The 15,153-nt window shown below is 40.8% G+C and overlaps 1 protein-coding gene across 50 annotated transcripts in view; it reads left to right on the top strand.

The window, feature by feature from the left end:
- LOC139535899 (zinc finger protein 431-like) overlaps positions 1–14,931 on the top strand; it is a 41,219-nt gene extending 26,288 nt beyond the window's left edge. For 22 of the 50 annotated variants that reach the window (XM_071335822.1, XM_071335814.1, XM_071335802.1 and 19 more), the window contains 12 exons: positions 545–628; positions 1,191–1,274; positions 1,446–1,529; positions 1,817–1,900; positions 2,667–2,750; positions 4,520–4,603; positions 6,641–6,724; positions 8,685–8,768; positions 9,642–9,725; positions 10,199–10,300; positions 11,017–11,352; positions 12,022–12,153. In XM_071335822.1, coding sequence (XP_071191923.1) covers positions 545–628; positions 1,191–1,274; positions 1,446–1,529; positions 1,817–1,900; positions 2,667–2,750; positions 4,520–4,603; positions 6,641–6,724; positions 8,685–8,768; positions 9,642–9,725; positions 10,199–10,300; positions 11,017–11,333 — 1,175 coding nt within the window. In that variant the 3' untranslated portion in view covers positions 11,334–11,352; positions 12,022–12,153. Of the gene's footprint in view, positions 1–544; positions 629–1,190; positions 1,275–1,445; positions 1,530–1,816; positions 1,901–2,666; positions 2,751–4,519; positions 4,670–6,640; positions 6,725–8,684; positions 8,769–9,641; positions 9,726–10,198; positions 10,318–11,016; positions 11,353–12,021 lie in introns of all 50 variants that reach the window. The other 28 variants (XM_071335826.1, XM_071335812.1, XM_071335800.1 and 25 more) reach the window with 25 other exon arrangements.
- The last annotated feature ends 222 nt before the right edge of the window (positions 14,932–15,153 follow it).

Below are 15,153 nucleotides of genomic sequence, written 5' to 3'. Positions count from 1 at the left end.
TTTTTTGATAGACCCCAAAAATGCAAGCTATTGAGGTGGTAGTGAAATCGTATTCTTCAGGGTGAATACCCTGGAAGTTATGGTGCGTTCGAGTGCTGTTGGAAATCCGAAAATATGAGGTCCGGACTCTGAAATAACCACTTGAACGACACTCCAAATTGTTAGAGGTGGGAAACTTGGGCCCCAAATGTTTTGTTTTAGACCAAAATATGGTAAAACAAAGCCATTTACAATGTAGCTAGTTTGACACATTGTTAATGTAAGCAAGCCAGCAACATTGGTTCTTCGCCATCTAGCTTAAATCTCATTGTTGAAGAATTGTGAGCGCCAACTTCAATAGCACTTGAACGCACTCATGTCATAACGACGACTTCACAAACTGGGAAATACGAGATTCTGAGGACCAGTCAAACACACCACCATTGACATCAGTGGTTTATCAAAATCTATTTAGTATACATGTATATGCCTAAGCTTAATTTTGGAAGACCTCAGTCAATGGAGAGTGAGACATAAAAACATTTTGTATTTTCTGTGTGTACAGCGGTGAAGCCGTTCGCTTGCACCATGTGTGACAAGAGGTTTTTTCAGCGCCACCACCTGCAGAGACACAGCATCACTCATATGGGTATGGGTCCGCTCACCGTACCCATGTCTTTAAGATCAGGGTACACCTGAACCCGAGTATACATAGTTGGTGAGGTTTAAACACTTTAATTCAATAATATTTGAATTGAGCAAGTGTTACCATAATTGGTTTTCTTGCATCTCAAAGAAACACCTTTAAAAACACTCAACCCTTCTGCTTGAAATTAGCATGTTGATAACAGTAACAGAGCTAGGTACATCTTTTTTTATCGTACTGTATTTGGTGTGAAGTTACTGGTAAAAGATCACAAACTTGTCATCAATTTCTTACATTCTACATTTTATTGGCCACCCTTAATTCTTGCACCTTGTCAACACCTTTTTGATTAAAAAAACCTCAAAACCGCACGCTATTGAGGTGGTGGAGTATTTAGATTCCTCCGGGTGAATACCCTGAAGGTTGACATCAGTGATTTTTATACGAAATCAATGTAGTATAAATGTATATGCCTGAACTTTAATATTGGAAGACTTCAATCGATGGACAGTGAGACACAAAATAATCTGCTGTTGTGTGTGTGTGTGTGTGTGTGTGTGTGTAGGGGTGAAGCCGTACGCTTGCACCATGTGTGACAAGAGGTTTTTTGAGCGCCACCGCCTGCGGAGACACAGCATCACTCATATGGGTATGGGTCCGCTCACCGTACCCACATCATTAAGATCAGGCTACACCTGAACCTTAGTATACATATTCTCAAAGCAGACCCTGCCCCAAGCTCAGAAGATCTGGTCTTAATATGGAACACTTCAATCGATGGAGAGTGCAGCATTAACATAATGCTGTTCTGTGTGTGTAGGGGTGAAGCCGTACGCTTGCACCATGTGTGACAAGAGGTTTTTTCAGCGCCACCACCTGCGGAGACACAGCATCACTCATATGGGTATGGGTCCGCTCACCGTACCCATGTCTTTAAGATCAGGGTACACCTGAACCCGAGTATACAGGGTTGGCAGGATTTATATGCTAGTCATGCACAAAGAAATGTATAGATAAGATATATATTATTTGTGGATAGGTTGGATATGAAAAACAAAATTTCCCATAAGTTTGTATGGCCAGCAGTGGCTTTTAAACAATTAATTTAGTTTAACTGAATACACATAATATTGGAAGACTTCAGTGGATGAATTCTGAGAACCAAAGTAATGTATTGTTCTGTGTGTATAGGGGTGAAGCCGTACGCTTGCACCATGTGTGACAAGAGGTTTTTTCAGCGCCACCACCTGGCGAGACACAGCGTCACTCACATGGGTATGTCATTGAGGCTATTGGTGAAATGTTTGCATGTTAGGTTTGATATTCAAAACGTCCATAATTCCATTTCTCCTAAGGACAAGGGCTTATATTTCTACCAGATGATGTCATCAGCTCATGTGATGTGTTTTTCTATTTTGGGATAAACAACTACACCGACTGTTCGATAACTCGCACCTCAATAGCATGCCGATTCGGATCTCTTCCAAATTGTCTTCTATTTTCAACCCGAGACTATTTAAATTGAGCAGGTGTTATCATAATTTTTTTTCTTGTAACCTTAACAAAAAGTAGTTGAAGTAATTCTACCATCCAAAAACGGGTCCATCCTGCTGCGTGAAAGCAGCACGTTGATAACACTCTGTGCTTATTATTAGCTCTCTTGTATTCTGTGTCAAGTGGTGTTTTAGGTATGACAGAAATCACACTTACATTCTGAACCCAGTGGATGGAAAGCCCTATATTTTCTACCATTTTAAAAGTGAGTTCTGTACAGATGACGTTTTACTGCTCAGCCCCAATTCCCACGTAAAACAATTAAAACGTGTGCATTGTTCGACTCCAACGACCACTGCGAGTTATCGAAGTGGCGGTGTAATGTCATTTTCAGTGTTAATCCTCTGTTATAATTGCATAGGTTTACAACAGTGGTTAATAAACAATCAATCAGTATAAACTCATACACATGCTATTCAATAGATTCACACATCTTTGAATGATGGAGTGTGAAACAGAAAAATAATAAAACATTCTTTGTGTATAGGAGTGAAGCCGTATGGTTGCACCATGTGTGACAAGAGGTTTTATCAGCGCCACCACCTGGCGAGACACAGCGTCACACATATGGGTATGGTTCTGCTCACCGTACTTCTGTCATTAAAGGGATAGTTCACCCAAATTACAAAATGACATTGGTTTCCTTACCCTGTAAGCGGTCTACGGACAAGGTATGACAGCAGTACATGCTTTGGTTTAGTTTCCCTGGCACTGTGTCCAAATACTGAAGTTTTAGCATTTGTGGCACAAATCACATTCAAATCATGGTACCGATATTAGCATTTTCACGCATGTTCAAATCATCGACGTGACTGAGCTGCACAATACATTTTTGACACTTTTGGATGATTTGGACATGTGCGAAAAATGCTAATATCGGTACCATGACTTGAATGGGATTTGTGCTATAAATAGTAGCAATTTGCGGGCCTCCCGAGTGGCGCAGCGGTCTAAGGCACTGCAGTGGTTGATGCTTTACTACAGATCCGGGTTCGATCCCGGGATGTGTCGCGACTGGGAGACCCATGAAGCGGCCCAGCGTTGTCTGGGTTAGGGGATGGTTTGGCCGGCCGGGATGTCCTTGTCCCATTGTGCTCTAGGGGCTCCTGTGGCAGGCCAGGCACATGTACGCTGATAGGGTCGCCAGTTGTACAGTGTTTCTTCCGACACATTGGTGTGGCTGGCTTCCGGGTTAAGCGAGCAGTGTCAAGAAGCAGTGCGGCTTGGCAGGGTTATGTTTCAGGGGACGTTTCATGTTTCATGGCTCTCAACCTTCGCCTCTCCTGAGTCGCCTGTATGGTACTTGCAGCGATGGGACAAAACTGTAACTACAAATTGGATATCACAAAGTTGGGGAGAAAAAGGTGTCAAAATACATTTTATTTTAAAAAAGAAGAAAAGAAAGAAAAAAACACTGTTAGCATTTGGAAACCGTGCCGGGGAAATAAAACCAAAGCAAGGATTGCTGCTGTACCTTGTCCATAGAACGCTTACAGGGTACGGAAACCAATGTAATTTGGCAATTTGGGTGAACCATCCCTTAAAGATCAGGACACACAAACCCTAGTATACAGGGTTGGCAGGATTTATACGCTAGTCATGCACAAAGAAATGTATTGGTGAATATATATTATTTTGTAAGTTATGTTTGATATGTAATTACCCTTGAGAATGAAGCTAATGTTAGGCTAATATTACCACCAGATGACATCAGCTCATGGGATGTGTGCAAAATGTATTACCAAGAAATTGGCAAAATAACAAGTACATTGACCACTTCGTAACTCATGCATCAATAAGATTAAAAGGTTAGTTGTGGAGATGTCTTCCAAACATTTTTGTATTTTCAAGCCAGACAGTTATGATAATTGTTATTGGAAACTGCAGAAACGGTTAAAGATGTCTACAATCTGAAAACACCCAATCCTGCTCAGTATTGCCAACTTGGCCACTTTGCACTAGTCACTAGATCTAGCAACATTTTGGACCCCTGAAAGTGACTAGGAGTCAGGACAAATTCAGCAATTATTTAAAGCATTCTCAAGAGCATTTGCCTCGAGTTTTGCGACAGGCTATGTGATGATCACACGCCTTGAAAATGTGTGTAATCTAACAACTTCTAGTGACAATGTGTAGACAATAGCTTTTCTCCCCCCAAAAAGTTGGCAACACCGGCCCTGTTGCGTGAAGGCAGAATGTTGATAATAACAGCACTTAGTGCATATTGTCAGTCCAGCTGTTATTGTGCCTGATGTTTATGGTAAACCTAATATTGTAAGATTTCAATATGGAGTGTGAGGCATTACAGTAATGTATTGATATTCTTGTGTGTGTGTATAGGGGTGAAGCCATACGGTTGCACCATGTGTGACAAGCGGTTTTACCAGCGTTACCTCCTGGCAAGACACAGCCTCACTCATTTGGGTATGGGTCCGCTCACCGTACCCACCTTACCCAAGATCAGGCTACACCTGAACCCCAGTATACAGGGTTGGCAGAATTTATATGCTAGTCGTGCTCAAAGGAATGTATTGAGTGCCTTCAAAGTATTCATACACCTTGAATTATTCCACATTTTGTGTAACAGCCTAAATTCAAAATGGATTTATAGATTTTCTTGCCCATCTACACACAATACCCCATAATGACAAAGTTAAAACATGTTTTTAGATGTTTGCAGATTTATTCAAAATAAAATACAGATATCTAATTTACGTAAGTATTCACACCCCTGTGTCAATACTTTGTAGAAGCACCTTTGGCAGCGATTACAGCTGTGAGTCTTTCTGGGTAAGTCTGAGCTTTACACACCTGGATTGTGCAAATTTGTCAATTTCTTTAAAAAATGTGTCTAGCTCTGTCAAATTGGTTGTTGATAATTTCTAGACAATCATTTTCAGGTCTTGCCATAGATTTTTCAAGTAGATTTAAGTCAAAACTGTAATTCTGCCATTCACTGTCTTCTTTGTAAGCAGCACCAGTGTAGATTTGGCCTTGTTTTAGGTTATTGTCCTGCTGAAAGGTGATTTCATCGCTCAGTGTCTGGTGGAAAGGAGACAACCAGGTTTTCCTCTATGATTTTGCATGTGCTTAGCTCCATTCTGTTTCTTTTCTATCCTAAAAAACTCCCCATTCCTTAACTATTACAAGCATAACCATAACATGATGCAGCCACTCTGTCAGTTAGGTTTGTATTGTGGAGTACAATGTTGATCCATCCTCCGTTTTCTCCTATCACAGCCATTAAACTCTAACTGTTTAAAAGTCACCATTGGCCTCATGGTTAAATCCCTGGGGAAATTTCCTTACACTCTGGCAGCGTAGTTAGGAAGGACGCCTGTATTTTTGTAGTGACTGGGTGCATTGTATATTATTATTATTTTTTTGTATATTATTTTTATTTATACCAATAGGTGCCGTTCTTTGCGATTGTTTGAAATTCACTGCTCGACTGAGGGGCCTTACAATTATCTCTGTGTGGGGTACAGAGATAAGCTAATTTTTACTCCTGAATTTATTTAGGCTTGCCATAACAAATACATTTTAAATTCAGGCTGTAACACATCCAAATGTGGAGGAAGTCAAGGTGTGTGAATACTTTCTGAATGCAATGTAGAGAATATATTTCACCTACATGTTAGGTTTGATACCCCAAAAAGTAAATCATGTAATTTCACTTAAGGATTTGAAAGGCTAGTTTTTACTACCAGATTACATCAATTGATGAGATGTGTGGTGGATTTAAGCGATTTAAAAAATGCATGAAACTTACTTGTCCAAAAAATTATCACTGAACACTCAGGACATCATGCCTCAATAAGTTTCAAATTGGAATAACTCCCAGTTGTAGTGATGTCTTCTTAAATTGTATGTGTATTTTAGATCCAGACAGTTTATGATGTGTTAGTGTAATGGCAGTTATTGGAACCTGCAGAAACGGTTAAAGATGTCTACAATCTGAAAACACCTTCTCCTGCTCTGCTCTGTATTTCCAACTTGGCAACGTTGCACTAGTCTTTAGATCTTTGAGTCCCCCTCTCATTTCCCCCCCTAAAAGTGGCTAAGGTAAATTCAGCATTATTTAAGGATTATTTTGCCTGTTCATTTTCAAAAATGAAGTGACTTTCCTGCAGTGATTTGGCCTAGTCAGAACAGCAGCGTACACACTCACTGTGCTGATGATGATCACATGCCTTACAAATGTGTGTTTTGAAGATATCACGGAAATCAATTGTCTACTTTATCTACAATTTTTGTAATATTGTGCTGCTACCAATAGCTGGTTTCTTACCCCACAAAAAGTTGGCAACACCAGTCCTGTTGTGTGAAGGCAGAATGTTGATAACAGCACTTGGTGCATATTGTCTGTTGTGCTGTATTTGTATGAACTTTATGGAAAACTTAATAGTGGAAGACTAACAAGAGGCACAAAGTAACGTATTGATGCCCTTGTGTGTATAGGGGTGAAGCCATATGGTTGCACCATGTGTGACAAGAGATTTTACCAGCGATACCACCTCTCAAGACACAGCCTCACTCATTTGGGTAGGGGTCCGCTCACCGTACCCACTGTACCCAAGATCAGGCCACACCTCAAGCCTTGCATATAGGGTTAGCAGGATGTACAGTAGCAGTCAAAAGTTTGGACACCTACTCATTCCAGGGTTTTTCTTTCTTTTTACTATTTTCTACATTGTAGAATAATAGTGAAGACATCAAAACTGAAATAACATATGCATTCATGTAGTAACCAAAAGAGTGTTAAACAAATCAATATATTTTATGAGATTCTTCAAAGTAGCCACCCTTTGCCTTGATGACAGCTTTGTACACTCTTTGCATTCTCTCAACCAGCTTCATGAGTTAGTCATTTGGAATGCATTTCAATTAACAGGTGTGCCTTGTTAAAAGTTCATGTCGAATTTCTTTCCTTAATGTGTTTGAGCCAATCAGTTGTGTTGTGACAAGGTAGGGGTGGTATACAGAAGATGGCCTCATTTGGTAAAAGACCAAGTCCATAGTTTGACAAGAACAGTTCAAATAAGCAAAGAGAAATGACACTCCATTACTTTAAGACATGAAGGTCAGTCAATCCGGAAAAAGACCTTTGAAAGTTCCTCCAAGTGACGTCGCAAAAACCATCAAGCACTATGATGAAACTGTCTCTCATGAGGACCGCCACCGGAAAGGAAGACCCAGAGTTACCTCTGCTGTAGAGAATAAGTTCATTAGAGTTACTAGCCTCAAATTGCAGCCCAAATAAATGCTTCACAGAATTCTAGTAACAGACACATCTCAACATCAACTGTTCAGAGGAGACTGCGTGAATCAGGCCAAATTGCTGCAAAGAAACCACTACTAAAGTACACCAATAAGAAGAAAATACTTGCTTGGGCCAAGAAACATGAGCAATAGACATTAGAACCGGTGAAACTCCTTTGGTCTAATGAGTCCAAATTTGAGATTTTTGGTTCCAACCGCCGTGTCTTTGTGAGATGCAGAGTAGGTGAACGGATGACTGTGTGGTTCCCACTATGAAGCATGGAGGTGATGGTGTGGGTGTGCTTTGCTGGTGACACTGTGTGATTTATTTAGAATTCGAGGCACAATTAACCAGCATGGCTACCACAGCATTCTGCAGCGATGCGCCATCCCATCTGGTCTGCGCTTAGTGGGACTATCATTTGTTTTTCAACAGGACAATGACCCAACACACCTCCAGGCTGTGTAAGGGCTATTTGACCAAGGAGGAGAGTGATGTAGTGCTGCATCAGATGACCTGGCCTCCACAATCACCTGACCTCAACCGAATTGAGATGGTTTGGGATGAGTTGGACCGCAGAGTGAAGGAAAAGCAGCCAACAAGTGCTCAGCATATGTGGGAGCTCCTTCAAGACTGTTGGAAAAGCATTCCAGGTGAAACTGGTTGAGAGAATGCCAATAGTGTTCAAAGTTGTCATCAAGGCAAAGGGTGGCTACTTTGAAGAATCTCAACTATAAAATGTATTTTGATTTAACACATGATTCCATATGTTATTTCATAGTTTTGATGTCTTCACTATTATCCTTCAATGTAGAAAATAGTATAAAGAAAGAAAAACCATTGAATGAGTAGGTGTCCAAACTTGTGGCTGGTACTGTATATGCTAGTCATCCTGCACAAAGAAATATAGGTGATATATATTGTTAGGTTTGATATCCAAAAAAGTCCAGAATTTCCATAAACGTTTGGATGAGAAGGGGTAGTTTTACTATTAGATTACATCATCAGCTCATGTGATGTGTTGTGGTTGTGGACTAAAGCATTGAAAAATACATTTTAAACAATAGTTGGAGAAAACATCTCCCTGATTCTTCCACCTGAATCCCCTGTAAGTCATTGCATGAATTGAAATTAGTGGTAAAAATCAGTTTAGCGTAAATGGATATACTGTACTTAAACTTCCTATTGGACTTAAAATGGTGCGAGGCACAAAAATAATATCTCAATGCTTTGTGCATTTAGGTGTGAAACCTTACGCTTGCACCATGTGTGACATGAGGTTTGTTCAGCGCTACCACCTGACAAGACACAGCCTCACTCATACGGGTACAGTCCGCTCACCGTACCTATCACACATATACAAGCTATTAAAGGATGTTCGTAATGGATTTTCACACACATAACGAAGGACTGCTAAAAAATAAAAATGTCTCATCTACATAGTTTTGTAGTGATAAATTAGTAAATTGTTGATTTTAAGTTTAAAATACTGCAGCAACACAAATTAATAATTGTAATACATTCTCGTACAAGTTCAATTTTTTTTTTGTTTAAAGCTAGACCCCTAAAGATCTTAAGCTAATTTAGCTATCATGTGGATGTTGAGATAATAAAAACATTTATTAGAAGAGTAAATGTATAACAATCTATTTCCTGCTATTCCAAACATGAATTGGCCAAGCACTTCCATAAGTAAAACAATATCATGTTGTGAGAAATTGTCTGCAGCTATTGCTATAATTGTTTTAGTGAAGAATGTAGTTAAAATTTGAAACTACAACTATTCTTTACATTGTCTGATTATTTTTGCCAGTTATTTTTGCAGTGGGATTATACGTTCTGCAAAGGCTTTATTGACACACAATTACAGATTTTTATTCGGTGCTTAGTTCACAATTAGTTCACAATTGCGTGTGTTGATTGTTGTTAATTAGCTAGTAGTGTTTTATGATGAAAAAAAAGTAGTGTTCATTAGAGCTTATTAAACAAGTCAGATTGCCACGTCTTCTCATCCTTGTGATCAACAGCCCCCATCTTCAGGGTCCACATCGTGATATGACACGTAAAGCACTCTTATTGTAATTGTTACATGCTTATGGTAGCAAACAATTATCTCACAATAGTATTTGTAGTGCTAACTTGATTTTTGTGTTGTACTCTTTGGAGAGAGAGCTAATGCATTGCTCTGTGTGTGTGTAGGGGTGAAGCCGTATGCTTGTTCCATGTGTGACATGAGGTTTATTCAGCGTAACCACCTGGAGAGACACAGCCACACTCATACGGGTATGCCCCCATTTTACTGTACCCTTATCCCCAATAAAGACTTTTAATCAAAAAAATATACGATCACAACAAACTCGAGTTTGGATTGTCAAGTCATTTGATGAGATGTTGAACCAGCCTCAAACTATCAAAACTTTTCAGGGGCATTGAGTTGGTTTGATTTAAAAAGCAAAAAAATATATCAGTTTCCACTTTTATCTACACATAATGAGTTGATGACACGACATCTTAAAATGTTACCACAAGTTTAGTTTCTTATTCTTAATTCCTGTCCAGAAACTGGCTCATATTCAGTAGTTTGTCTTAGTTTTGTTGTCATAAGAACTAAACAGTTTCCCATCACTTTAACAAACATTTGTAGATTGGTTATTGTAACCAGTAGACTTCAACCGAGTAAGAGTAAATCATATACAGTTTGTTGTGGTTCGACTCTGTGGATTTGATGTGATGAATCTGTTTGTGTGCTCTTTTAGGGGAGAAGCCGTTTGCTTGTGACATGTGTGACATGAGGTTTATCCAGCGTTACCATCTGGAGAGACACAAGCGTGTCCACAGCGGAGAGAAGCCTTATCAATGTGAGCGATGCCAGCAGGTAAAATAACTTAGACACAGAAGAGGCACAGAGAAAGAGGCACACACATACCCAGGCACGTACATATACACACTTGCATTGGAGAGATGCCGTCTGTGTGAGCAGTGCCAACATGTAGAAGAACGTGCCTTGCGTGCTGGCACTGAGGAACACATACACGCTCATGAAGCAAGGAGAGAGCGTCATGCCCTCTTATGTTACAGAACATCTGCCGCAGGGTAAGCAGTGACAGCATATAGGAGAATGGTGTCACAGAGGCACATGTACACACTAATACAGACACGTAGCAAAGACATGCCCTACCAGGTTAGAATTTTATTTTTTAGGGTGAGCAGTGCCCGCACATAAGAGAATGTATTGCATTGGTCATGCACACACAGTGACACACTCACACGGATATACCAACATACAGATCCCTGCCCACGTTAAAAATAAGTCTTCTCCTTATGAGCTGTGCCTGCAGGTAAGAGAATGTATGCACATACTCTGACATGCAGTCACGTTGGTAGCCATGAAGTGCTTTGAAAGGCTGGTCGTGGCTCACATCAACACCATCATCCCGGAAACCCTAGACCCACTCCAATTCGCAAACCACCCCAACAGATCCACAGATGATGCAATCTCAATCGCACTCCACACTGCCTTTTCCCACCTGGACAAAAGGAACACCTATCTGAAAATACTGTTCATTGATTACAGCTCAGCGTTCAAGACCTTGCAGTGTGGTGCCAGGACAGCACACTCTCCCTCAACGTGAGCAAGACAAAGGAGATGATCGTGGACTACAGGAAAAGGAGTGCCGAACACATCCCCATTCACGGGGCTGTAGTGGAGTGGGTCGAGAGTTTCAAGTTCCTTGCTGTCCACATCACCAACAAACTATCATGGTCCAACCACACCAAGACAGTTGTGACGAGAGCACGACAACGCCTTTTCCCCGTCAAGAGACTGAAAATATTTGGCATGGGTCCCCAGATCCTCAAAGTTCTACAGCTGCACCATCGAGAGCATCCTGACCGGTTGCATCACTGCCTGGTATGGCAACTGCTCAGCATTCGACCGCAAGGCGCTACAGAGGGTAGTGCGTACGGCCCAGTGTATCACTGGGGCCAAGCTTCCCGCCATCCAGGACCTATATACTAGGCACTGTCAGAGGAATGCCCAAAAAATTGTCATGCAAGTCATAGACTCTGAGTACCAGAGTGCCAAGTCTAGGTCTAAAAGGCTTTTTAACAGCTTCTACCCCCAAGCCATAAGACTCCTGAACAGCTAATCAAATGGCCACCCAGACTATTTACATTGACCCCCTTTGTTTTTACACTGCTGCTGCTCGCTGTTTATTATCTATGCATAGTCACTCTACCCCTACCTACATGTACAAATTACCTCGACTAACCTGTACCCCCGCACATTGACTCGGTACTGGTACCCCTTGTATATAGCCTCATTGTTATTTTATTACTTTACTTTATTTAGTAAATATTTTCTTAACTTTATTTTCTTAGAACTGCATTGTAGGTTAAGGGCTTGTAAGTAAGCATTTCACGGTAAGGTCTATACCTGTTGTATAAGATTGGATTTGACCCACATGCACCAGAAAAGCCCATTGACCAAACGGACACAGTGGGCTTAATTTTTGGGGCATGTGTACACACTCATCTGTTTAAATGAATGCTGCATAAATCCTCCATGTATGTGTTGTAGAACTTCTCGCGGACGGACCGGCTGTTGCGACATCGGCGGCTGTGCCAGGGCCGTGGTGTGGCCAAGGTGGAGAACCAGCCGTGCTGCGAGCCCCGCCCTTACTCCCAGGAGCCCCCACCCGCTCCACCCACCTGGAGCCCCCTTCACCCACCTCCTGGTCGACTGGCTGTCTGACTGACATTCCCCCCATCCTCCCACCTCCTGGTCGACTGGCTGTCTGACTGACATTCCCCCCATCCTCCCTCCCTCCACACACACACACACACACACACCATCTCCCAGAGAGACAGGACAGGCCACCTAGTCTCACTCAACCCTGCACTCAGTGGCGCCACACTCTGGCAAAGACTAATCCTTCATCTCGGGTCCTGAGGTTACTATGACAGCGGGACAGATGTTTTTGTCTTCTTTTGAGAGCGAGTTTCCTTCAATAATCGGTGGTCTATTTTGTACTTAATCTATTTTTTTAAAGTTTTTTATTATTATTTAGATTTATCGTTTGTGCTGTTGGTGGTACTCTGGTAAAGGGGGGGGGGGGGGTGTTAATGTTTGTTGTTACACCATAACAATGATGAAGTGGGATATATATATATATATATATATAACAATAAACAACACAGGACGTTTGTAGAAAATGTAGTTTGTGAAAGAAGAAAAGAGTTGTCAGACAATGGTACAGGTGTCAGAACTAAAACTAAAAAGGGGTTCCATAAAGTTTGATTTTAGGACGATATAGGCAAGTGGAGGATGTCCTAACAGGTCAGAAGTGAAGGGTCAGGTCAGAGGATATTGTGGTTCTTGTTGGATAGAGTTGCTGATGACTCAGGAAGTGGAACAGACAGGATGATAGCATTAGCAAGTTCCATTACACCCTTTAACGGTGTATGTACAGAGTTCTATGGGAGCAGGTCGCAGGCTCTCTTTTACAGTCAGTTCTTAAAGATGTACGTGGAAAACAACGGCACAAGATGGCAGCTTCAGCAAGTCCCATTACTTTGTTTGTACAGATCCTCATGTTGAGAGCATAGCAGGAGGTATACACAGTCTTGTGGCCTTAGAGCGTGCTTATGTTATTTGTTTAATTTGCCTTTTTGGGTTTTTTTGTTCATGGTTTAATTATTATTTTCAGATACGATTATAAGGATGCGCCACTGCCTTTTTAAAAGCTGGGTATGTTTTTCCAAAGCTGTCACCCTTATAGAACACTGCTTACTACAATGGCACTATAAGGCATAGGCAAATATTCCTTCATCTGTTCGTTGAGAATTGATATAGTGCTGGTTATTATTGGTAATAATTTAACCCCGGGTTCCTGAATGATTACGTGAGGGGAGTTTGACAATTCCAGTGAGATGCTAATAGTGCTAACTTCAATTTGTCAGGCAGTGCTTTGGCCAGCTAAAGGCCATACAGATACTTTTCCCATAGTTAAATGAACACTTGTTTCACTTTGCTACACACTAACAAATGCCTTTAACTGAGATGGGGGTAGGTGTGTATAAAGGATTTCTGTCATGTTCTTTCGGGGGTTAGCCTAAACTCGAATAAGATCTCTCTTAAATAATCATTGTAGTGTAAAATGATATTGTAATGAATGACTGTAACCTGTACTGATCTTTTGAACATGTCTGTGGTTTCCCCCTCCCAAGTGTAATGGCTACAGAGCACAGAGATGCTTTAGTTAATGTCTATCTACTCTTGTCCAGGGTCATCAGTAGTCCTATTGGTGGTGTTCCACAGCAGCCTGTCTGTGGGCTTGTAGAGCAGCTTAGGGAAGGATCTCTGAAACCTGGTCCTGAGGACCAGTGTGTGCTGGACTTCACTTAAACCGAGTCATTTAATTGAATGATTCTCAATGTCGCCAGGCTACTACTGTTAGTGAAACCAATGTACTTTTGTTTATTTAGTAATGCCACATGTATATTCCAGAAATGTTGCAACGTACAGTCTGCAGTAGTTAAGATATTTAACTGTTTTAATTATGCCTGAGTGAGTAGATTATGCAATCCAGCAAACAGGGGTATTCTAGTACCAGGGTTAAGAAACTGCAGCTTACTGTATGATTTGGCAACCCCTTGCCCCAAGAAATGTGGAAAGGATATCACCTGTAACCACCACTATCCACTAGTGAGGCCACAGGGCAAGGTTGGTTGCCATTAACTGTTAAAGCCCTCTCAGTTCTGTCCTTTTTAAGTATTGTTCTCAATCTCATGATGAAAATGCAATAGAATCTTTTGAGTCTGATCAGTTAACACAGTGAGGTGTATTTTCTTCTAAGGATCAGGTAAAGGATGGCGCGGTTAGAGAAGAGCTCCTTGCTCTCTGCTCTACTGTATTTGACGATTCTGGTAATGTTTCAAGGACCTTTTTTTCTGATAATATTGTAAACACTGGAGTGATAAAAACAAAAGTAAAAAACATGAAATATAGATATTTTTCTGTTTCAAAACTGTTCTAGATTTTAGTCTTTAGACAGAGCCTCTTACTCCTCAACTTGACAAAGATGGCAGAACCATTTGGATCAGTACTGTATTGAGAGCCCAGGGCGTTTTAGTAATTTCAAGATTAGAGGTGGTAGTACCTCAAGAAAATGACTTTTTTTATACAGGTCCCCTTCTATTTGTAGTGAATTATATTGATAGAAATATTAGGTAAGCAACAGCATCTACATTAGCTATCACAAGTTAGTCTTTTCTTTGTCTTTATTAGTCTTGCATGCAGAGTTATGGTCCTCAGTTAAGATAGGATCTTATATTGATTATTCTTTTGTCTAAGCAAAATACGTGCATAAAAATAACTTCTTTAAAAAAAAATGGGGAAACTAATATGTACCCTTGTGATCCAATTAGTTTTAATTGTAAGGGGAGAGGCTTCCTACCATTATGCTGAAATAAAATACTTTATAAAAGACTTGAGTTTTGTTTCCTCTGTTTACTCCAACAGCCTTGTCTGGGGGGATAATCAGTGATATGAATATATCAAATTTTATTGGTCACAGACGTGTTTAGCAAATCTTATTGCGCGTGTAGCGAAATGCTTGTGAAAGTTACGTTCTTTGAGGGCCGTCGTGGTATCGGCTTGAGGGGGATATACACGGCTGTGACTATAACTGAAGAAAATTGTCTTGGGAGA

The sequence above is a fragment of the Salvelinus alpinus genome, chromosome 12 (genome assembly GCF_045679555.1).
Source record: "Salvelinus alpinus chromosome 12, SLU_Salpinus.1, whole genome shotgun sequence".
In the NCBI taxonomy this organism is placed as follows: Eukaryota; Metazoa; Chordata; class Actinopteri; order Salmoniformes; family Salmonidae; genus Salvelinus; species Salvelinus alpinus.
This window is presented reverse-complemented; position numbering and strand designations above follow the sequence as displayed.